At 45.2% G+C, this 24,649-nt stretch overlaps 1 protein-coding gene across 1 annotated transcript in view; it reads right to left on the bottom strand.

The window, feature by feature from the left end:
- LOC147421663 (uncharacterized) overlaps positions 1–24,422 on the bottom strand; it is an 80,749-nt gene extending 56,327 nt beyond the window's left edge. The window contains exon 1 of the mRNA XM_086503261.1: positions 24,066–24,422. Coding sequence (XP_086359387.1) covers positions 24,066–24,353 — 288 coding nt within the window. The 5' untranslated portion in view covers positions 24,354–24,422. The remainder of the gene's footprint in view (positions 1–24,065) is intronic.
- Between the last annotated feature and the right edge of the window lie 227 nt (positions 24,423–24,649).

Genomic DNA, 24,649 nt, shown 5'->3' with positions numbered 1-24,649 from the left:
CTCTGCAAAGTTCCTCATAAACCTTAGTAAGAGCACAATCCCAAGAAGCTTCGGACATCGTGCACATTCTTTAAGTCTGGCCATGTCTTGATCCCTTCAACCCTAGTAGGATCCATTCGAACACCATCCTTTGACACTATACCGCCAAGAAAGCGGATCTCTTCCAAGCAGAATCCGCTTTTCTTAGGATTGACAAGTAACCTATGATTGCACACCTCTTCAAACACAATGGTCGAGTGACGCCTATGCTCCTCTTCATTCTTCGAATAGACTATCATATCATCAAAGAATGTAAAAACAAACTTTTGATGCGAGTGGAAAATCCGGTCCATCATCCTATTGAACGTAGAAGGAGCATTTGTATGGCATCACTAAAAACTCATAGATACCAAATGTCGTCCTAAACCCAGTCTTGTGCACATCCTCTGGCCCTATACGAATCAAATGGTACCCGCTCTTAAGGTCTATCCTGCTCAAAATTGCAGCACCCTCTGAACGGTCAAGAATATCATCAATCCTTGGAATAGGAAACCTGTTCTTGATGGTATTCTTATTCAACGCGCGGAAGTCGATGCACATGCGCCAAGAGCCATCCTTTTCGGCACTAGGAGCAGTCGGGAGCAAAGGTGAAGAACTAGGCTCAATCAGCTCCTTCTCTAAAAGCTCCTCAATCTGGCCCATAATCTCTTTCTATTGAGCCGCACTAACCTTGTAGGGAGGTCTGTTTGGTGGGCTACACACTGGCACCAAATCTATTGCATGGTCCTCAGGCCTCTCCAACAGCAATTGTGACGATAATGAATCAGAAAAACAGTCATTAAACTCTTGCAAAAATACTGACCTTTCTTTATCTAACACAGATAAATTTGACTGACAATTATCTGAAACATCACGTGCAAAAATCAAGTACGCAGAAAGATATTCTTCATTGCAGCCGCGAAGCAGATAAAATAGGGACAGACTCCCCTTTAAGTTTTACATCCAAAACATGAGTTTTGCCCGTATGCTGAAGGGTGATCTTTTTGTCGAGAAGACATCCAGCATGCCATGTATTCGGAACATCCAGGGGATTCCCAACAACGCATCGCACCCTTCCAATGGCATGATATAGAACTCTTTTGTGTCCACATACGACTGAATATGCAGATGCAGCTTTCCAATGATGGGGGTAACACACTCTGAGTGGCCAGGACATGCCAGCCCTGCCTCTGCCATGTACCCATCTGTTCAGCTCCGATGCCCAGCTTAATAGCTAACCTTGGGTGAGATAAAGTTCGCTTTGGCACCTAGATCAAAGAAAATAAGTGTCATCTGATCTCTGACTTAACCCCATGCTCTGCATAATTCGCTGGCATCCGTGCTTGGCCTGTCACCCACCATGTCTGGCACTAAACCTGTCGTGTGCTTGGGCTTCTTCCCTTTCTTGTCCTCTTTATCATCTGAGTCAGCTGGTCTTTTCCTTCGTGGATAATCTATAGCAAAGTGACCACGCTGCTCGCATATAAAGCATTTATTTTCAGCCATCAAGACCTTTTCCTCGAGCGACTTACGCACAAAAGGCTTCCTTTTCTGTTTCTTTGCCTGCACTCCAAAAGTCTCGGGTGAATCCTTGCCTTTGTTTGCCTTTTTTGGCCCCTCGGACGCTTTAGGAGCCGCTTTTGCAAAAGGCTTCTTTGATGAATTTTTCTTGGGATGGGCCCTTTTCACGTTGCCCTAGAATCCATTGTCTTCTCCTTTCAACAAGTCGTTTCTAGTGCTAGCAACCTCCATAAGCTCGGTAAGGGTGACCCCTCTAATCTTTGTGCAATAGTTTATGAGCCTTTTAGGTAGCCCGCAACATTATTTCTCTATCTGCTCTGTCAATGGCACGAACCTATAGGAAGTTACTAAGAGCAACGCTTTACAGAATTTTCGATTGTACTCCTCTAAGCTCTTGCAAGTAGCGGCAGTAAGTTGGTGCCAATCCGTCATGACATCATCTTCAAATTCGTTTGACATCCACACAGATGCAAACAATTGCATAGAGTATACCCATGCGGCAGATGCCTGTCCTTGCATCAACAATGTCGTCCACCATGAACGCGCATTTCCTTTCAAAAAGGTGGCAGCTTTCCTGACCTTGGAGGCCTCTGTAAAATCCCCCCCTGCATAAGCTATATCAAACTGTTGAAGGAAGATAAGAGCCTTCGTCTTGTCCTCGAAATCACTGAAGGTGTCACTAGCATGTGACTACTATCTATCCTTTTTGTTGATTTCTTTCTTATTATTTATTTACTTTCACTTTTTGGAAACACCCCTCGGGAAATCTAACTGCCCTGCATTGCATAGCTAGTGTGGAATTGTCCAGAGGGAGTCCAGGCCTGAGGGCAAGAGAGCACTAAGATTGGACAAGGACTATGGTTAGCCAAGTGGGGTCATTGACTAGCCAAACTGGAATCCTTTGTTACAGAGGCTACATTTTAGTTCTCGGTGTGGCTGCAGTGTACAAAGAGGGTCGGATGACCTAGAAAGATACAAGGTGGCAGCATCTCCTAAAATTTAGGGAACTGCTATTTTGGGACCTGAAAATGTCTTCGCCTCATTACGTGCAGTTTGACATGGGGATCATTTTGTTACTCTGTGGCCAAGTCAACAGAGGCTGCAGGTGAGATATTTTTAGACCCGAGGGTCTAAAGCGGGAAAATGCACAAATGAGTGACACTTGGCACTCTGAGACCCGTTTACTACTTATAGAGAAGGCAAAACCGTGATTTTCAGTTGTGAGCTCATTTTCAAGTTCTTGTCACAGGTTAAGAGCTATGGAGTGCTTCCTTTCCCTCCTATGTACAGTGCGGTGCCAGAAGTGATGCCCTGCACGCTACGCATTGTCCTCTCTCTCCCCTATGGCAGTATGTTATGCCCCTCTAGTGGGCTTTTCAATTGACCAATGTACAGTTGTGTGGGTTCATGTGCGATTGCCGAGGCAAGAGCCTCTTGCACAGGTACTGGATTAGCTAGCGGCTAATCCCCCGCAAGTACAGGTGAATTCGGAGAGGTTTCACGCCAGAAATCTCGTCCGATTCAAAGGGCAAGTAGCCCTACAGGTGCAAGAGCTCGAGGACTTGCTACGAATGCGACCGGCACGCGAAACGGAGCCCGAAACAGTAAATTACAGCCTGCTGTGTATTTTTGCAGGTTTAGGGTTTTGGCCTTAAACGGTCCCTAATACCCCCAGGAGGTCGGGGACGCGAGGGGACTGCTGTACAGGTGATCTGGTGCATTTTCGGGGCTGAAAACAGAGAATTCAGCGTGCTGCAAATTCTCGCCAAGTTTTGCAAAGTGCCCGTATGCGTCGGGAAAGTCATTCAATGCGTGGGAATACTGACTATGAAGGGTCCTAGTACAGTTATGCTGCCGAAATCGGGCCGGAACAGTTGAAATCCAGCCAAGTTTGTGCGGGGCAGCTTGTAGGGAACCACAGCGTTTATTCCCTCTTTTAAACAATAAAGAAATACCGAAAGGGGCGCCTAAGTTAGGGGCCAATCTGGTGTCGGTCTACTCCTACAGGTGCAATCTAGCAGCCTGCATCCCTCTCCCCTTTTGTTGTGTCTTGAAAGTACAGGTAAAGTGGGCGACAAATTAAATGGGTGAAAGCAAATAAGGTTTAAGTCTGTAGTCTACCGCCCTTTTTGGATTGAACAGGCCGGTTACATGGTTCCATCGACGGGATTAAATCACTTTTTCCCATAGAAGTGAGCCTTGGTCAGGTTGGGCTTGAAGACATAGGGGATCATAGACTAGACACAGGGAATTGCAATTATGGCTGACAGACCAGATGATGTGACTGAAGAGGTTTCCTCTTCACAGAGTCAACAGACACATGAAGTGGGTGAGTCTTCAAGACCACCACAGACGGATGATGATATATTCAGGACCCAGTTGGCTACTGCTGTGGCTATGTTCACACAAGTAATGCAGAACCCGAGGTTTTTAGCCTTTCTGTAACCTCCTCTTCCGTCTCAGCAAGTTGGGCCACTGGATCATATTCAAAAGCCTGTTAAGGCTCAAGCACAAGTGATTCATACTGCAGAGTCAATGGAAACACCTGTACACTTGACGGAGAACATGCAGTCTCCACAACCTGTGCCTAAGGTGCAAGAACAGGTGGCTCAAATGCCAGTCTTTCAAGCTGTACCAGTTCAGCCCGCCACCTTTCAGCAGCCTATAGCTGGTTCTAATGGGCAGGGAAGCAACCTACAGGCTATGCAACAGGTCTTCCCACCACCTTCAGTACACCCTGGCTATTTTGGAGGTGGATCGGTATTCCAGAGCATGGCTGGTCATGCACCTGGAAATCAGTTTTACACGCCAGGAACAGTGTTCGGGGGTGCTCAAACGATGATGCCTAACCCCATGTATGGTGCTATGGGCATGCTACCAGGGTTTCAAAGCACTCAGGGCCAATTTGGGATGCCACAGACAAATTTTGGTATGGCTGGAATTACAAATCAGCAGCCAAATATGGCATTTCCAGGTCAACTTAATTGCGGTCAAGGGACACAAATGAACCCTAACAGTGTTCCCATGTTTCAGTCTTCAGTCACTTCCATATGACAACTTAACGCCGCTGGAGAGGCCAAATCCGTACAAAGAAGGTGGCAAAGGTGTGACTTTCACGACCTTTACAGGGTTTGATGACAGGAAGAAGGCTCTCTCATTCCTCCAGCAGTTTGACAAGGCCTATGCAAGGGGGAAACTTTACAGAGGCTTCAAAGGTCCGCAAGGCAGCCACTTTCTTGACAGGGAATGCGGGACAATGGTGGACAACTTTATTGCTTCAAGGGCAAGCTCCGTCCACATGGATTTACTTCAAGCAGATTTTTGCAGCAGCATGGTTATCTGATGACTTTGAAGCAGACGTCATGACAGAGTGGCACCAGCTTAATGCTGCCACTTGCAAGAATCTAGATGACTACAATCGGAAGTTTTGGAAAGCTCTACTTCCAGTAACTTCCTATAGGTTTGTGCCATTGACAGAACAGATTGAAAAATACTGTTCTGGCCTACCCAAAGGATTGAGAAAGTACTGCACGAAGACCAAAGTCACTACTTTGACGCAACTCATCGAGGTAGCAAACACTGGCAATGGTTTGCTCAAGGGAGAAGATTGTGAATTCAATACTGGCGTCAAGGAAGGATCAGCCAAGAAAAATTCAACGAAGAAGCACATTCCCAATGAGGTTCCTAAAGGGACTCAGGAGCCAGCCAATGCAGGGAAAGGCAAAGCTACGGCTGAATTAGAAAAGGGACCAGCAAAGAAATGGAAAAGACGTTTTCCTCGCAAGTCGGAAGAGCAAAAGAAGGTCCTGAGGTCAGAGAACAAATGCTTCATCTGTGAGCAGCTTGGCCACATTGCTTACAATTGTCCTACAAAGAAAAGGCCAGCTGATTCTGAAGACAAGGAGGACAAGAAAGGAAAGAAGCCCATGGCTGGTCTAGTGCCAGATATGGTGGGCGACAAGCCAAATTCATATGCAAGTGAGCTTTGCAGAGCATGGGGAAAGGTCAGGGATCAAACAGTGCTTATCTTCTTTAATCCAGGGGCCAAAGCCAACTTCATTTCCCCAGAATTGGCTTCAAAGTTGGGAATCAGACATGAAGAGATGGGGTATACAGCAGAGGCAGGTTTGTCATGTCCTGGCATACAGAGGCTGTGACACCCATCATCGGAAATTTGCGCCTACATATCCAGTCCTATGTAGATGCTGAAGAATTTTACATCATGCCACTGGACGGATGTGATGTGTTGTTAGGTATTCCTTGGTTATTTCGTGTACAGGGAGGGAATCATGGATGCCTACAACAAAAAGATCATTGTACAAAGCAGGGGAAAGACTCACATCCTGGATGTAAAGCTTAAAGGGAAGTCTATTCCCACTGTATCAGCTTCTGCTATTACTTCTATAATGAAAAAGCATCTTTCTGCGTACTTGGTTTTTGCACGTGAAGTGTCAGATTGTGATGAATCAAATTTATCTGTGCTAGATAAAGAAAGGTCAATGTTTTTACAACAGTATAGTGAGTGTTTTTCCGATTCATTACCGTCTCAATTACCGCCAGAGAGACCCGAGGACCATGCGATAGATTTGGTGCCAGGCAGTAGCCCACCAAATAAGCCTCCGTACAGGGTTAGTGCGGCTCAGCAGAAAGAGATAATGGGCCAAGTACAGGAGCTGTTAGAAAAGGGGCTAATTCAGCCCAGTTCATCTCCATTCTGTTCTCCAGTGTTGTTGGTGCAGAAAAAGGATGGCTCATGGCGTATGTGCATCGACTACCGTGCACTGAACAAGAATACCATCAAGAATAGGTTCCCTATACCTAGAATTGATGACATTCTGGACAAATTAAAAGGAGCAGCTATGTTTAGCAGGATAGATCTAAAGAGTGGGTACCATCAGATCCGCATTAGATCAGAGGATGTGCACAAGACTGCTTTTAGAACAACGTTTGGCCTTTACGAATTTTTAGTGATGCCCTTTGGTCTCACAAATGCTCCTGCTACGTTCAATAGGATGATGGACAGAATTTTCCGTCCACGCCGGCAATTTGTTGGTACATTCTTTGATGACATGATAGTCTACTCAAAGAATGAAGAGGAGCATAGGCATCACTTGGCCATTGTGTTCAAAGAGCTACGCAGTCATAGGTTGCTCATCAATGCAAAGAAAAGTGAGTTTTTTCTGGAAGAGATCCACTTTCTGGGACACATTGTCTCAAAGGATGGTGTCAGAATGGATCCTGCAAAAGTTGAAGCGATCAAGTCATGGCCAGATTTGAAGACGGTGCATGATGTCCGAAGCTTCTTGAGACTCTGCTCCTATTACAGAAGGTTTATCCGAAATTTCGTTGAGATTGCTTCACCTTTACATGCTCTTCAAAAGAAGGCAGTCACCTTTAGATGGACACAGAAAGAGATTTCAGCTTTTAATCTCTTAAAGGAAAAGATGACTTCAGATCCAGTCATTGTGTTGCCAGATCTTAGGAAGTCATTTGTGGTCCAGTGTGACGCCTGTGGTAGTAGCATTGGTGCAGTTCTAATGCAAGATGGCAGGGTAGTAGCCTATGAGAGCAGAATTTTGCAAGGGCCAAGGATGACCATGCAGGTCTATGAGAAAAAGTTACTGGCTGTGATTCATGCGCTCTTACGTTGGAAACACTACCTGCTAGGTGCAGATTTCGTTGTTCAAACGGACCATCGGACCTTGCGATACTTCTTGACACAGACAAAGTTATCTGAGAAGCATATGCGATGGGCAAATATCTTGTCCATGTTCCATTTTCAGATTGTGCATGTGGAAGGCAAGAAGAACGTTGTGGCTGATGCCTTGTCAAGGAAGCCACAAATTTCAGCTGTGTCAATTCCTTATCATCATGAACTTGATGATATGAGAGAACAGTATGCAAATGATGAAGATTTTGCAAGGGTCTTCGAGCAGCTAATGGATGGACAACGTCATGAACACTATCTTCTCAAAGATAAGTTCATGATGATGCATGGCAGATTGTGTGTCACAAAGCCATTGCGACGCAAAGTTATGGAAGAGAGTCATCTCCACCGTATGTAGGGCATCGTGGTATCGATGCTACAGTTAAAGCGGTTGAGACATTCTTCTATTGGCCTACATTGAGAAGAGATGTGGATGCCTTTGTGCGAGAATGCCTAATTTGCCAGAAGGTCAAGTTTGACAAGCAAAAGGCACTAGGGTTATTGCAACCACTACCTATTCCAGATAAACCATGGGAAAGTATTGCTATGGATTTTATCTTTGATCTTCCGAGAACGCAGACAGGAAATGATGGTATTTGGACCATCATTTGCAGATTCAGCAAGCAAGCTCATTTTATTCCTGTCAGGAAGAAGATAAAGACAAATCAAATGGCACGCTTGTTTATGAGCAATATTTTCAAGTATCATGGCATGCCACAGTCAATTGTTAGCGACCGTGATCCACCCATGACAAGTTTGTTCTGGAGAGGCTTGTTTGAGAATATGGACACAACGCTCAAATTCTCTTCGTCATTTCATCCTCAAATAGATGGGCAGTCAGAAGAGGCAAATTCTACTGTCCTAGATCTGCTGAAGTGTTATGTGTCAGAGCATAAAGGAAAGTGGGAGCAGTATTTGCCATTGGTGGAGTATGCATACAATAATACAGTGCATTCATCAACTGGCAAGGCACCTTTTGAGATAGTTGAAGGTGGCAAGAAAGTTCCTCCCATACTGCATACAAAGAACAAGATATTTGAAGTAGATAAGTATGTTCAGGACATGGATGAAATGTACAAGAAGGTCAAAGTGCTCAGGCAAAGCAAAAGAAAGCAGCTGATCGTCACCGTCGTGAAGTGGTATTTTCACTTGGTGATTGGGTGCTTCTACGCTTTGAAAAGGCAAGGTTAAAGAAGATGAAGGGCAAGGAAAGAATGTTTCCAAAGCTCGGCATGCGTTACTAAGGGCCTTTTCAAGTGTGCGACATAATCAGTGATGTTGCATATAGGCTGAAATTGCCTGAGAGTTGGAAGATTCACAATGCGTTTCATATGAGTCTTCTCAGACCCTATGTGGGTGATGTGCCAGAGGATATGCAAGCTGAAGATCAGCCGGAAGTCGAGGAACTTGACGAGATCTTGGTCCCCGAACAGATTTTGGCACACAAAGAAAGGAAAGTGAAAGGCAAGGTTACTAGGCGTTACTTGGTAAAGTTCAGAAACTATCCACCAATGGATGCTAAGTGGATGGAAGAAGGTGAACTTGCACAGTCACCAACTGTGTTATCACTTTACCTTGAAGCCTTCGATTTGCAACCTACCTTGACCCCTTGAGTTTCAAAGCTACATGGATTGTCAATGTGACAATGGATTCTGAAAGAAATGATGTACATGGTATTTAAAGTGAGCTCAAATGAAATACCTGTTACATGAATGTTAGAGCTGTACAGATTGTCAGTTTGGCAATTGCTCTGGCAATTGCTCTTATGGAATGTCCAAAACTGTGCTTGGTGCTATAGAAGTGAGTATTTCTTGTCAGTTTGTCAAGAATACAGTAATTGCTTCTATTAAAGAGTACATGTGTAACTGCATTCTTAAACTGTCGGTTTGGGTATGCTCGAAAGTGTTACGGGATCCAATGTGTACTATAAGACAATGGCAAAATGTGTAGCTACCATTTTGTCATTGGAAAGTTAGTGACTCAAAGCAATGGCAGAGTGCGAAGCTACCACTATGTCATTGGGACAGGGTTCACACGCAGGCAATACATGTGTCGACGAGGTGTTGAATACACCAGGGTTGACAATGAGCATGTATGTGTCGTACATGTGTCGACAAGTGTTGAATACATCAGTGTTGACTGTGAGCATGTACGACATAGATGCAAACGAGGACGTTTGAGATTTCAAGAGGGGGGTATGTCACTAGCGTGTGACTACTATCTATCCTTTTTGTTGATTTCTTTCTTATTATTTATTTACTTTCACTTTTTGGAAACACCCCTCGGGAAATCTAATTGCCTTGCATTGCATAGCTAGTGTGGAATTGTCCAGAGGGAGTCCAGGCCTGAGGGCAAGACAGCACTAAGGTTGGACAAGGACTATGGTTAGCCAAGTGGGGTCATTGACTAGCCAAACTGGAATCCTTTGTTACAGAGGCTACATTTCAGTTCTGGGTGTGGCTGCAGTGTACAAAGAGGGTCGGATGACCTAGAAAGATACAAGGTGGCAGCATCTCCTAAAATTTAGGGAACTGCTATTTTGGGACCTGAAAATGTCTTCGCCTCATTACGTGCAGTTTGACATGGGGATCATTTTGTTACTCTGTGGCCAAGTCAACAGAGGCTGCAGGTGAGATATTTTTAGACCCGAGGGTCTAAAGCGGAAAAATGCACAAATGAGTGACACTTGGCACTCTGAGACCAGTTTACTACTTATAGAGAAGGCAAAAACGTGATTTTCAGTTGTGAGCTCATTTTCAAGTTCTTGTCACAGGTTAAGAGCTATGGAGTGCTTCCTTTCCCTCCTATGTACAGTGCGGTGCCAGGAGTGATGCCCTGCACGCTACGCATTGTCCTCTCTCTCCCCTATGGCAGTATGTTATGCCCCTCTATTGAGCTTTTCAATTGACCAATGTACAGTTGTGTGGGTTCATGTGCGATTGCCGAGGCAAGAGCCTCTTGCACAGGTACTGGATTAGCTAGCGGCTAATCCCCCGCAGGTACAGGTGAATTCGGAGAGGTTTCATGCCAGAAATCTCGTCCGATTCAAAGGGCAAGTAGCCCTACAGGTGCGGGAGCTCGAGGACTTGCTACGGATGCGACCGGCACGCGAAACGGAGCCCGAAACAGTAAATTACAGCCTGCTGTGTATTTTTGCAGGTTTAGGGTGTTGGCCTTAAACGGTCCCTAATACCCCCAGGAGGTCGGGGACGCAAGGGGACTGCTGTACAGGTGATCTGGTGCATTTTCGGGGCTGAAAACAGAGAATTCAGCGTGCTGCAAATTCTCGCCAAGTTTTGCAAAGTGCCCGTATGCGTCGGGAAAGTCATTCAATGCGTGGGAATACTGACTGTGAAGGGTCCTAGTACAGTTATGTTGCCGAAATCGGGCCGGAACAGTTGAAATCCAGCCAAGTTTGTGCGGGGCAGCTTGTAGGGAACCACAGCGTTTATTCCCTCTTTTAAACAATAAGAAATACCGAAAGGGGCGCCTAAGTTAGGGGCCAATCTGGTGTCGGTCTACTCATACAGGTGCAATCTAGCAGCCTGTATCCCTCTCCCCTTTTGTTGTGTCTTGAAAGTACAGGTAAAGTGAGCGACAAATTAAATGGGTGAAAGCAAATAAGGTTTAAGTCTGAAGTCTACCGCCCTTTTTGGATTGAACAGGCCGGTTTCAGAAGGTATCAAACTTTACCACTGCACAACCTTCTTTGTATGGCTTTGGCTTTTCCAATACTCCCAAATTGTCCTAGGGAAGTGTCTACAACATGGGCACTGTAATAGGGATTGTCGGCGCCCCTTGGCCATTAACATTTTGAGTTGCTGGTGACATATCTCGCTGCTGTCCAAAAAAACCAATCATGCCAAAATTGCCCTGTGGCACCCCAAACGGGCCCTCATTGCACTGAAACCCTTGTTGCATGCCAATATTACCATACATGGGGTTTTGCATCATGCCTTGCATACCCCCAAAGACTGTTCCTGGTGTAACAGACTTGGACACTCCAAGTCAAAAATCAATCGCGACAGCACCAAATAACCACTTCAAAACAATTCACACATCACAATAGATTTGCACTGGCCCGGCAAAGTTCCGTGCCTAGAGATATTGGCCCCAAAGACTGACGCCCCTTTCGGTATTTCTTTTTGTATTAATCAATCATCAAAGTACAAGAGAGTGGTTAGGGTTTCACTCTCAGACTCTACGCCAGATGCTCTGAGAAGTGAGGCCCTCACCACTAATTTAAAGGTTACAAGGGATGCCCAAAAGCAGAGCCCCAAAAGCTTCAAATCAAAAGCAATTGCTCTCTCTCTCTCTCACAGAGAGTCAAAACTTGAAAGCAAAAGCATTCTCTCTCTTTCTCATTAAGTAGAGAAAAAGCGAAATTTGCATCGCTCATCATTTTCAAAATTTATTTATTTATTTATTTATTTTAAAGCCTCCGCGATTTTCGGAAATTAGGGTTTCTGGCAGAAATTAGGGTTTCTGCTGTCCGCCACATCATCGCTTTGTGACATACCCCCCTCTTGAAAGCATTGTAATCGACCGCGATTACGCCTACAAAACCGACAAAAGCCATAAACCGTCTTAGCAGACACTGACTGTTAGTACCTACGTACTAGGAACACACATCTAGCACATGTACAAAATCGACAGTCACATAACGCGACATCACCAGACATCACATGACATTCAATGTATAAAAGACAAAGCCTTCGAAGCATCTGAGTATCCTGAAAAGTATCAAACTTGATCGAGTGGCCACCTTCCTTAAACTCTCGGAGTTTCTTGCTTTTATCTTCGAGAAAGTCATACTGGTTGGCTTTGTAAAAATTCTTCTTGTTCGCATAAAACTTTCCGTCGTCGGAATCTGAGCTGTCTGTAGACAAGTCCTCAGTAGAACTGTCAGTCTCTGGGCGAGATGTAGCCTTCTTTGCCTATTTCTTGCCCTTTCCGAAGCTTTGTTTCTTGCTTCGCTTTTTGCTTTTTCTGTCTTCTTCGCTCGAATCCGAGGAGCTAGAAGAACTGTCAGAAGAAGAAGAAGAAGAACTAACTGGGTACTCCTTCAAATCGAACACGCTTCTCCTGTTTCTTTGCCTTGTCAAAAGTCGACCGACGACCCAAATATCCCGGGAAGTCAGTGCCTTTCTTCTGCTTTTTGTCGTGCTTTTTGCCTTTCTTTCGCACGTCGAAAAGCTGAGCAATCCGTGCATCAACCACGTTCTCCAGTTCCTTCTCCGTATATTTCTTGGAGACAGAAGGTTTCTTGAGAGCGCGTTTTGGGAGTGGTGTTGTGGTTCTTTGCCACTCCATCTGTACCTCTTCCAAAGAGGTCTGGTTCATATATTTTGCCATCTTCGGGTCCTTGGCAAAATTGAGCATCATCTTTGTTGCATCGCCAATCAATTGACGACGCTCCATCTCTCGTTGCTCCGCCTAAGTAGGCCGAGGCGGGCCATACTCTGTCTGAATCTTCGTTGTGATCCCAGCCCGCATCTCCAGATGCAGAGGGAGTCGACTAATCATTGCCTGAAGCCATAGGTGCCGCGGGAAAAATTCGGGGATCGGATTTCCCATAGAAGACAAATCGGCCGTGCTCTGATACCACTGTAACAGACTTGGACACTCCAAGTCAAAAATCAATCGTTACAACACCAAATAACCACTTCAAAACAATTCACAGATCACAATAGATTTGCACTGGCCCGGCAAAGTTCCGTGTCTAGAGATATTGGCCCCAAAGACTGGCGCCCCTTTCGGTATTTCTTTTTGTATTAATCAATCATCAAAGTACAAGAGAGTGGTTAGGGCTTCACTCTCAGACTCTGCGTCCAGATGCTCTGAGAAGTGAGGCCCTCACCACTAATTTAAAGGTTACAAGGGATGCCCAAAAGCAGAGCCCCAAAAGCTTCAAATCAAAAGCAATTGCTCTCTCTCTCTCTCACAGAGAGTCAAAACTTGAAAGCAAAAGCATTCTCTCTCTCTTTCTCATTAAGTAGAGAAAAAGCGAAATTTGCGTCGCTCATCATTTTCCAAAAAAAAAAAAAAGGCTCCGCGATTTCCGAAAATTAGGGTTTCTAGCAGAAATTAGGGTTTGCAAGAATTTTAGGGTTTCTGGCAGAAATTAGGGTTTTTGTTGTCCACCACGTCATCACTTTGTGACACCTGGCATATATTGCTGGTTTCAGGCGCATAACCAGCCATACTTTGGAACACACATCCACCCCTGAAATACCCAGGATGTACCGTGGGTGGTGGAAAAACCTAATGCATTGCCTGGAGACTGGTTCCCTATCCATTTAATGCAGAATGTGGACTCTGAAAGGTGGCGGGCTGAACTGGTAGAACATGTGGAATTGGCGTCCTAGCCACCTGTTCATGGACGGAAGGAACCTGTCTTGGAGCCCCAACACACTCCGCAACGTGCGAGTGCTCCCTATCCTACTGGGATGCATGAAGAACCTGGGCTTGAGCCTCAACGGGCTCTATTGGCTGTGTGAGCTGTGCCTTGTCTGCTGTGGCATTGGTAGCGCTTGCAAAAACTCCATAAACCTTGGGTTCTACACCAATCGAGTGAAAACATTCACAACGGCAAGCAACGGAGTCCTCAATGCATCATCTTCAAGTTGCCTAGTCATAAAGCCATGCATTGGTGGAGCATTCACATCAACAAAAGGTACAGACAGGGGTGGCCTAGAACTCTCGCCAACCTCAAACACCGTAGATATTGCCTGCCTGTCCTGCGAAGAGGAACCCTCTTCCATAATGTCTTTCCCTTTGTCGGTCATAGTGTAATCCCGCGTTCCTGTACTCTGTCTTCACCAAAAACCAACCGAGGCTCACTTCTTGAGGAAAATCAATTCTGTCCCGGCAACAGAACCATCAAACCGGCCCATAGGGCGGTAGACATTGGCTTTCACCCGAAACTTTACTTTAATCTTTAGGACACAGAGAAACTTAGCAAATAAAACTTATAACTGGAATAACACTTCGAACACACACGACTTGGAAGCTAGAGCGCTCCAAGCAAACGCCGACAACCTATTGGCCCCAAAGACTGGCACCCTTTTTGGTATTTTTTTATTCTTATCAAAAAGGGAATAAAACCTGCGATTTCCTACGAGCTGTCCCGCATAATCCGGGCTGAAAAAGACCTATTTTGGCTCGATTTCGGCAACATAACTATCCTAGGAAACTTCACAAACAAAATCCCCACACACTGGATTACTTTCCCGGCGCATACGGACACTTTACAAAACCTGGCAAAAATCTGCAGCACGCTGAGTTCTCTGTTTTTTGCCCTAAAATTGTGCCAGATCACCTATTTAACGATCCCCTCGCTTCCCCAGACCTCCTGGAGGTATTAGGGACTGACTAGGGCCAAAACCCTAAAACTGCAAATTCACACAGCAGGCTGTAATTTCCTGTTTTTGGCTCCATTTCGCGAGCCGAACGCATCCGTGACGAGCCCTCGTACTCCCGCACCTGTTGGGCTACTTGCCCTCTGAATCGGACGAGATTTCTCGTGAGAAATCTCTCCGAATTCACCTGTACCTACGGGGGATTAGCAATTAGCTAATCCAATACCTGGACAAGAGGCTCCTACCTCGGCATACGCGCATGAACCCACAAAACTATACATACAGATGAGTAGCCCTCAAGCCGGGCATCATGATTCTGTATTCAAAAGGGGGGAGGTGCGCGAGGGCAGAATCATCGCGCTACATAGTGCAAGGGAGAAGGCAAGCTTTCCATCAAAGCTGTGATCACCTGCACCAACTACTCACACACACTCTGTAGGTCACTTAATGACTGAAAATCAGCCTCTCCTCTTAAAATGGGCGCCCCCTCTTCATGCAAGCTAGGAAAACTGCTCAAGAGCCGCCATGTGTCCACTTTGCCTCTTTTGAGTTAATTTCCTAGTATCCACCAACTTATAAAGTGTGGCGAGGGGCCTAAATGACTTTGAACTGAGCCTAGACATACTTTTACTGCTCGGATTCTAGTGCCGTCCTGACCAACTCATGGCAACAAGGCCTTCTCATCTACGGGTGAAACTCTTGGCTGTCAATCGTTTCACACTGGCCATACAATGTCTGGCCGTTTGCAACTCTAAAAAAAGGGTCTCAAAAATTAAATAAAAATCATCCGAAAGAAACCAACAACTAAGGTTAGCAAACATACTTTTACTACTCCAATTCTAGTGCCGGTCGGCCTGACCAACTCGTGGCAACAAGGCCTTCCCTTTTGCGGGTGAACCTCTCGGTCGTCGGTCATTTCACACTGGCCATACAATGTATGGTCATTTGCAACTTCAAAAAGAGGGTCCCAAAAATTAAATAAAAATCATCCGAAAGAAACCAACAACTAAGGTTGGCAGTTGCCAAGTCCTCGTGATAGCAGTACTTTTTGAAGTTCAAGAATCGCGGAACCCACGAGGCAGTGTGGGTTGACGAAGATTTCTTCACAGATTACCCTGAGTTGTTGTGTCACGTGACACGTCCCAACCCTATGTGTCCGTGGACAAGCTACACGACAGCAGGGTTCAATCAGCTCAGTCAAGTCTAGATTAGCAGTGATCTGGCACTTTTGTGAGTCTATTCGTAGACCGTGCATGCCCAGTCACTTAGCATAGATGCATATCCTCCAGTTGCACATAGCATGATCATCGGAATTCCCATCAGAATCCATTAGCATCAGTTAGGGGAATTTTCCAGTGCATTTAGCCTATTTTCCTATTTATTGGTATTTTCACTTATTATTTTTAAGTGACTTTCCAACAAAAGTAGGTAGGGCAATTTTGCTAAGTTTCTATATAAGCAAACCCAAGTTAGCACTAAATGGCAGAAGAGGCAGCAAGAGCACCTTGCTCAACAGGCAACTTCTCAGCAAGACCAACCCCCGCGACTACTCTGGCGTTTTCTCCACAGAAGACCTAGCGTTTTTGCATCAGATCAGCCTTGGCGATTTGTGCGCAGCAGATCAGCCCCGGCGTCATCACGACACAGCAGATCAGCCTAGCGTTTTTGCATTTGCAAAACCCCGGCGACAGAAGGACCAATTTCAGCCCCTGGCGTTTTTGGATTTCAGCAGCAAATTAAGACCGGCATTATTCACCTAAAGTGTAGCAGATTCAGCCCGTAAAGACCATCAGTTTTCAGCCCTAAGAAACCTCATTTTTCAGCCCCAAGAAAGCGCAGCCAAAACAGCCATTTTCAGCCACCGAAACAGTCCCGAAATTCAGCGATTAGAAGATCTCAGATTTCAACCGTCGTCGTCGTCGTCGTCGTCATCGGCATAGACCAAGTTGCATAGTCCATTGCATACGCATTGTACACCTTTGTGCAATCAAAGAATAGACCACGCTCGCCGACGAGAGTGGGGCCTTCGGAGGAGGGTTTTACAACCTCTCGGGTGTCGTATCTCTTCTCTCTCCTTCTCTCAGTCTCATTCACTTGCACGCACAATCCACTCACTTTGTTCGTGACCACAGCACTCTACAAGACGGAAAGCTCTCTCTTTCCCTAAAAAACTAAAAGGAACCTTGAGCAATAAAGATCACTAATCTTGACAAAATACAACATTCATTCCGCTGCACCTTACATTGGTATCAGAGCTTTGGAAGTGTTCTGCATTACTCAAGGAAAGAACCACAAGAACCACAAGAATTTTTTTTGCTTCTTGTGATCGAACGAACCCAAGTTCGCTTGGGCGTGTCGATTCCTAATCGTGTTTCGTTGAAGAGTGACATGAATCCCAAGAAAGAAGGGCTTGTCCAGCCTCCCCTTGTGTCTCTTTTCACTCATTGAGAGCGGACAGTGCACTCAGAGCTTTGGAAGTGTTCTGCGTTACTCAAGGAAAGAACCACAAGAACCACAAGAATTTTTTTTGCTTGTTGCGATCGCACGAACTCAAGTTCGCTTGGGCGTGTCGATTCCTAATTGTGTTTTGTTGAAGAGTGACAGGAATCCCAAGAAAGAAGGGCTTGTCCAGCCTCCCCTTGTGTCTCTTTTCACTCATTGAGAGCGGACCGTGCACTTAGCGGCCGGCCAATCGACGTGAGGTGGGAAAAAGCAACCTTGGTGTGAGCGCAAGGCCGCCAAGGGGTGCGCCCGCAGAAAGGAGTAGAACTCGGGTGAAGAGAAGATCCTTCTCAAACGCGATTTGCAAGCGAAAGAAAACCTCAAGAACCTCAAGAACCAAGACCCCCAAGAACCCAAGTTCCTCGTGAACTTAAGAACCCAAGACCCGCAAGAACCCAAGTTCCTCGTAGACTTAAGAACACAAGAACCCACGATTGCAGAATGGTCATCACTCGAAGCGGAATGGATACTTCGCTTGGAAGTGATAAGCATAAGAGAGGCGAAGAAGAATTTTCCCCACCAGAAGGTTTTTCCGACCCTTCCCCATCTACGTCAAGGATTGCACTAACTCCTATGGAGGCTTTGAACCAGATGTTTATGGAAAGGAAGTTAGAACGCGAAGCAAGAAATGATGAAAGAATGACAGAAGTTGATCGTAAATGCAAAGAAAGAAAAGCAGAAATGGAACGCAGACACGCAGAAAGAAAAGCAGAAATGGATCGCAGGCACGCAAAAGACAAAGCAGAAAGAAAAGCAATACAAGAACAAAGCGACCGACAAAACAAAGAGTTTTGGCGACTCTATTCTCAAGTTCAGGCACAGATGCAAGAGATTTGGGGAAAGGAGACTCTCTCAGTCTCTTCTTCTCCAAAGCATGACACACAGGATTTGCATGATTGTGCGAAGCATGATGATGATTTGATTGACAATGACTTGCATGATGATTTGAATGACAATGATAAGCATGATAATTTGGATGCCAATGATAAGCATGATGATTTGGATGACAATGACACGCATGATGATTTGCATGATCAAGAGGTGATTTCTCACAAACATGATGAATTGCATGAAGATGATGTGATTGTCCACAAGGATGATGTGTTAGTGGATGCTTTTTCTAGCGAAGCTAACCTCGTTGCAGATTCGATCAATCACGAAGGATCGATCTTGGCTCTCGAGCCTAGGTCCCAAGAACCCCTTCAGGAAGAACCGATTTTGGCTCTCAAGCCTTGGTCCAAAGAACCCTCACAGGAAGTATTATGTGTTCGCATGATTGATACGCACGCATTGTTCGAGTGTTTCATTCGTGAAGGTTTCCTATATTTTAGTCAACATCGTTATGTGATCCCTTTTCCTAGGCATGACATATTGTATATTGAGCACGTTTCTCTCATGGATGAGCACGAATGTATGCGGATTTCTCATGAAAAGCTGAAAAGTATGTATGTAAGGAAGTCACATTCCATGTCTCTTCCTTGGCATGACACAGTTTCCGAAAGAGCACATGATAGTATGAGTACCAAGCATGGGCATTTCCATTGTGATTTGCCACAGTTGAATGATTTCGATCATAGAGAAAAGATTCGAACGCATTGTTTGCATGTGTTTGATGAACGGGTTGTCACTCCGCCTAATTGTTCATCTACATTGCATACACACTCTTTAGAGAAGAAAATATTTTTTTCCTTCACTTTACATGGAATGGGTATGTTCATGGTTTTGTGTTGGAGATGGTTTCAGGAATTTTCAGCCATGGAGATTCTTGAAGACAAAGGAAGCAGGACTCTAGACGAAGTTGAAGCAAGAAAGGAGATTCAGAAGACTTTGTGTCGCTTTCGGCGCGGCCCAAAGAAGCAAGCATTGCAGACCTTTATGAAGTTCAAGTACCGCTCGACCCACACATCAGAGTGGGCCGGCGAAGAGTCCCTTCCAAGATTCCGGATGTTCTTGGCGATCTCCCTCGACGCCATACAGTTCGGTACCAGTACCTCACTTTGAAAAGGAGGGGATGTCACGTGACACATCCCAACCCTATGTGTCCGTGGACAAGCTACACCACAGCAGGGTTCAGTCAGTTCAGTCAAGTCTAGATTAGCAGTGATCTGGCACTTTTGTGAGTCTATTCGTAGACCGTGCATGCCCAGTCACTTAGCATAGATGCATATCCTCCGGTTGCACACAGCATGATCATCAGAATTCCCATCAGAATCCATTAGCATCAGTTAGGGGAATTTTCCATTGCATTTAGCCTATTTTCCTATTTATTGGTATTTTCACTTATTATTTTTAAGTGACTTTCCAACAAAAGTAGGTAGGGCAATTTTGCTAAGTTTCTATATAAACAAACCCAAGTTAGCACTAAATGGCAGAAGAGGCAACAGGAGCACCTTGCTCAACACGCAACTTCTCAGCAAGACCAACCCCCGCGACTACTCTGGCGTTTTCTCCACAGAAGACCTAGCGTTTTTGCATCAGATCAGCCTTGGCGATTTGTGCACAGCAGATCAGCCCCGGCGTCATCACGACACAGCAGATCAGCCTAGCTTTTTTGCATTTGCAGAACCCCGGCGACAGAAGGACCAATTTCAGCCCCTGGCGTTTTTTGGACTTCAGCAACAATTTAAGACCGGCATTATTCACCTAAAGTGTAGCAGATTCAGCCCGCAAAGACCATCAGTTTTCAACCCTAAGAAACCTCATTTTTCAGCCAAGAAAACGCAGCCAAAACAGTCATTTCCAGCCACCGAAACAGTCCGGAAATTCAGCGATTAGAAGATCTCAGATTTTAGTCGTCGTCATCGTCATCGTTGTCATCGTCATCGTCGTCGTCGTCGTCGTCGTCGGCATAGACCAAGTTGCATAGTCCATTGCATACGCATTGTACACCTTTGTGCAATCAAAGAAGAGACCACTCTCGCCGATGAGAGTGGGGCCTTCGGAGGAGGGTTTTACAACTCTCGGGTGTCGTATCTCTTCTCTCTCCTTCTCTTAGTCTCATTCACTTGCACGCACAATATCCACTCACTTTGTTCGTGACCACAGCACTCTACAAGACGGAAAGCTCTCTCTTTCCCTAAGAACTAAAAGGAACCTTGAGCAGTAAAGATCACTAATCTTGAGAAAATACAACATTCATTCCGCTGCACCTAACACGAACACATCTCAAATCGTGATTTTCGTGTTGGAATATCCTTGTGCGCAAAAAGGCGCTCAAGTAACAAACTCCCGTCGAGTTCCTTAGCATAGTCTGCATCTTCGTGTGTTATCCATGTACCCAAAGGTGTACATAAGTTTCAGTGATCCTATGAAATTACCTTCCCTTCGTAAGATCCTTAGAGCGAAGACGGTCAACCTGATGATCCCTTGGCTCAATCTTAGAGCAAAACCCGCTCATCGAAAAAACTAGGATTTTACTAGCGTTTTTGCATCAGATGAGCCTTGGCGATTTGTGCACAGCAGATCAGCCCCGGCGTCATCACGACACAGCAGATCAGCCTAGCGTTTTTGCATTTGCAGAACCCCGGCGACAGAAGGACCAATTTCAGCCCCTTGCGTTTTTGGATTTCAGCAGCAAATTAAGACCGGCATTATTCACCTAAAGTGTAGCAGATTCACCCCGTAAAGACCATCAGTTTTCAGCCCTAAGAAACCTCATTTTTCAGCCAAGAAAACGCAGCCAAAACAGTCATTTTCAGCCACCGAAACAGTCCCGAAATTCAGCGATTAGAAGATCTCAAATTTCAACCATCGTCATCGTCGTCGTCATCACCGTCATCATCATCGGCATAGACCAAGTTGCATAGTCCATTGCATACGCATTGTACACCTTTGTGCAATCAAAGAATAGACCACTCTCGCCGACGAGAGTGGGGCCTTCGGAGGAGGGTTTTACAACCTCTCGGGTGTCGTATCTCTTCTCTCTCCTTCTCTCAGTCTCATTCACTTGCACGCACAATCCACTCACTTTGTTCGTGACCACAGCACTCTACAAGACGGAAAGCTCTCTCTTTCCCTAAAGAACTAAAAGGAACCTTGAGCAATAAAGATCACTAATCTTGAGAAAATACAACATTCATTCCGCTGCACCTTACATGTTGGCAGACTACAAGGAAGCCATGCAATCGATGCCAATACCCTTGAAAAGAGGGGGATGTCACGTGCACATCTAATATATAATATATATACCTAGATGAATCCAGGATAAGCCTAGATTCATCCTTAAAGGAAAGTGTAAGATACCTAGATGCACATCTAACCCTATGGGCATGTGGACAAGCTGTAACTCCTATTTCTAGGGTTTAGGACAGCCTAGGAAGTGTTCTGGCACCCTTGTAAGTCTGTACGCAGGACATGCATGTCCAAGCACTTTAGAGCAATTGCATACCCTCTGATTGCACAGCCCATTAGCATCAAGCATAAGCATTTCACCGCATGTGAATATCACCTTACCACGTGTGAACCACCTCCTATAAGGCATTAAGATTATAAGTGACATTTGGGCATTAAATGCAAATCGTGGGGGGCTGAATTTATGCTGCTTGACCCAACAATCTGGCACTATATAGGCAGCCCAATGGGCGATGGAGAAGGCAAGAAGCAAAAGGACAAAACACCCTTAGAACCAGCAATACCCGCGACACCTACTTCAGCGTTTTCGGCAATCAGCCTTCAACGTTCTCGGCCTCATCGCCAGTAGCCCGTCGCACCTAAAGGACCAGCAATTCAGCATTTTCAGATTCCAGCCTCATCAGCATTTTCAGATTTCACATCAACGTTTTTGAGTTTTCAGCCTCAGTACCCCAGCACGTACCGCATCTAACGTCAGCATCCCGTCATTAGTACCATTGTACCAGTATCTATGCAATCTAAAGCAAATACCTCTTTAGCAATAGAGAGGTTTTTGTAGATCTTCAGCTTGGAGTGTCCAAGTCTATTACAATAGGAGCACAAACCTAAGAAGCTCCTCACATCAGGCACATTTTGCAATGTAGATTCCATGTGAGTCTCTTGAAACCTTTTAAAGGTGATGTGCCAGTTGATGGGGAGCCTGATGAGCAACCCGAAGTGGAAGAGAGTGAGGAGATACTCGTTCATGAACAAATTTTGGCACACAAGGAAAGAAAGATGAAAGGTAAAGTGATTCGGCGGTTCTTGGTTAAATTCAAGAACTATCCGGTATTAGATGCAAAGTGGATGGGGGAGGAGGACCTAGCAGATACTCCTCAAATTGTGAACCTTTACCTTGAAGCATTCGGTTTAGCATAGTCTACTCCGATACAACCCCGAACTCAGCAAGGGTGAATCTGGTGCAGTGGGTTTGCACAAGAGGAGAGTCACTCCGCTTCTTTGTCATCAGATTACCTCAATTTTGAATAAGGTCACTGATGTCCCCTTTGGGTTTCAGTGATACTAATGGACTGACCAGTATTTTGTTGTATGACTTTATGAAATGGAATTCCCGACATTGAATATAATTGATTTGTACTCTCTCACTTGACTTGTTTGAGTGCAGGAACTAAAAGACGAAATGACTGTAGCATTTCGGTCTCATAGATCTCTATAGACATGATCGCAATAAGGATTAGTTAATTGGGCATCAATGAGGTCCGGAATGGATCTAGATGAGATTACTAAATATGTTGCTGACAGCCATGGTCTGAGATTTGAAATGATTTTTTTTGTGATTTGTCATGTGATGTCATGTGATGTGGCTGTCGTTTTTGTACAAGTGCTAGATGTGTCGTGTCTAGTGCATCGGTACTAACAGTCAGAGTCTACTAAGACAGTTTGTGGCCTCTGTCTGTTTTGCAAGCATAATCGAGGACGATTACAATTCTTTCAAGAGGGAGGTATGTCACAAACTGGTATGTCACAAACTGATGATGTGGCATGACTATAAAGTTGTCCCAACTTATGGACAACTGCCAAGGGACCTAAAAGGGGACACTAGGCTTTAAAATAAAAGTGAAGAATATGCTCCCATGGCTGTTGTACAGACGGCCGCAAATTACGCTGACTTTACAGACTGCCGCAAAACGCATTGGCTGCTGACATGGCTTGATTGAACGGAATTCTGCGATTTCCGTTGGCTGCTTTTGGCAGCGCTAGCTTTTGGGAAAAGTTGTTTTTAAGTTTAATGCTTTTGGGGCTCTGCTTTTAGCACCCCTTGTACCCTTTATATTGGACCCAAGGGGCTCACTCTGCAGAGCATCTAGACGCAGAGTCTGAAAACGAGCACTTGCGAGCAGTTATACTTCGCTCAAAGATTAATATAAAAGAAATACCGAAAGGGACGCCAATCTTTGGGGCCAGTATCTCTTGGCACGGAAGTACACCAGGCCGTGTCAACTCTCTTTCTCTCTCTCTCTCTCTCTCTCTCTCTCTCTCATTTGTGAAGTGTTTTAAAGTGAATCTCTGTTGTGTCGTGACAGAATCTTGACTTGGGTTGTCCAAGTTTGTTACATTTTTGGTCTTGGAGAAAGCAAGGATGTCATCAAAGAATATGTCCACAGACTATCTATGCTCTCGAAAGGTCCTATCAACCATCCTGTTCAACGTTGGAGGAGAAATAAAGGCATCACCAAAAACTCGTACAATCTACATCCCAAAGGACGTCCTGAACGGCATCTTGTATACATCTACACTCGAGAATCTATCTATGTGGACGTGGAAGCCACTCCGGTGCTTACGTAGCCCTTAGGTTCCCTAATACAATAGTAGGCTTCCAAAAAGCAAGGCACCCAAAAACAGAGCGCCCCCCCCCCCTTCCAGCTCTTTCCAATGCTGGCAGAAACAGCCCCTTCCTTAAAAGCTGGCTCTCAATTTTTCTTTTCAAAAAAAAAGAGAAAAAGAGTTTTTTTTTTTTAGAGAGAGGAAGAAGAAGAAGATTGTTTTAACATCGTACGACACTATCCCAAGAGACCTTAAAGATCTATCCGACGAGAGATACTCACAATGGCCAGGGAGGACACATCAGCCGCGGCATTGTCAACGGTGGAGGAAGCCATGGGGACTACTTTTGATGCAACCACAGACTGCAGCCTGTCAGGTAAAAGAGCTGAATGATGAAGAATCTGGGCTCTACTTGACTTGGTCCAGCAGCTCCGTCTTCCTTCTGCAATCCCCTCAACTAAAGAAGTGTGGTTATGCAAGTTTAGAGATGGCAATGACGCAGCAGATGTCGTCCATGATTGCACAGACCATGAGCATGAAATTTTGCCAGAAAGATAAGCCTCCACCATCGCCCACTTGGCAACCCTCGTCACACTCTTACACGGGTGGGAGGGCGCGATGCAAGATAAGCTCGGCCGTTCGATTTGGACCGAGTTTACTTTTTTAGTCCTAGTTTACTTTTGGCCATGTCTAAGTTTACCATTTGTTGGCAGTGCCTGCTTGCCAAGTAGTGATATACGCGTGGTGTCTATCAAAATTGTGTACATATTTTTTAGGCACTCTTTTAAGCTTTTTAGTCTATTTTGTAGGTTTACTAGTTAAAATAGCATATCTTTCTCTCTCTCTTACTCTCTCGCTCCAAGCA

The sequence above is a fragment of the Adiantum capillus-veneris genome, chromosome 27 (genome assembly GCF_014529385.1).
Source record: "Adiantum capillus-veneris isolate H3 chromosome 27, ASM1452938v2, whole genome shotgun sequence".
NCBI lineage: Eukaryota > Viridiplantae > Streptophyta > Polypodiopsida > Polypodiales > Pteridaceae > Adiantum > Adiantum capillus-veneris.
This window is presented reverse-complemented; position numbering and strand designations above follow the sequence as displayed.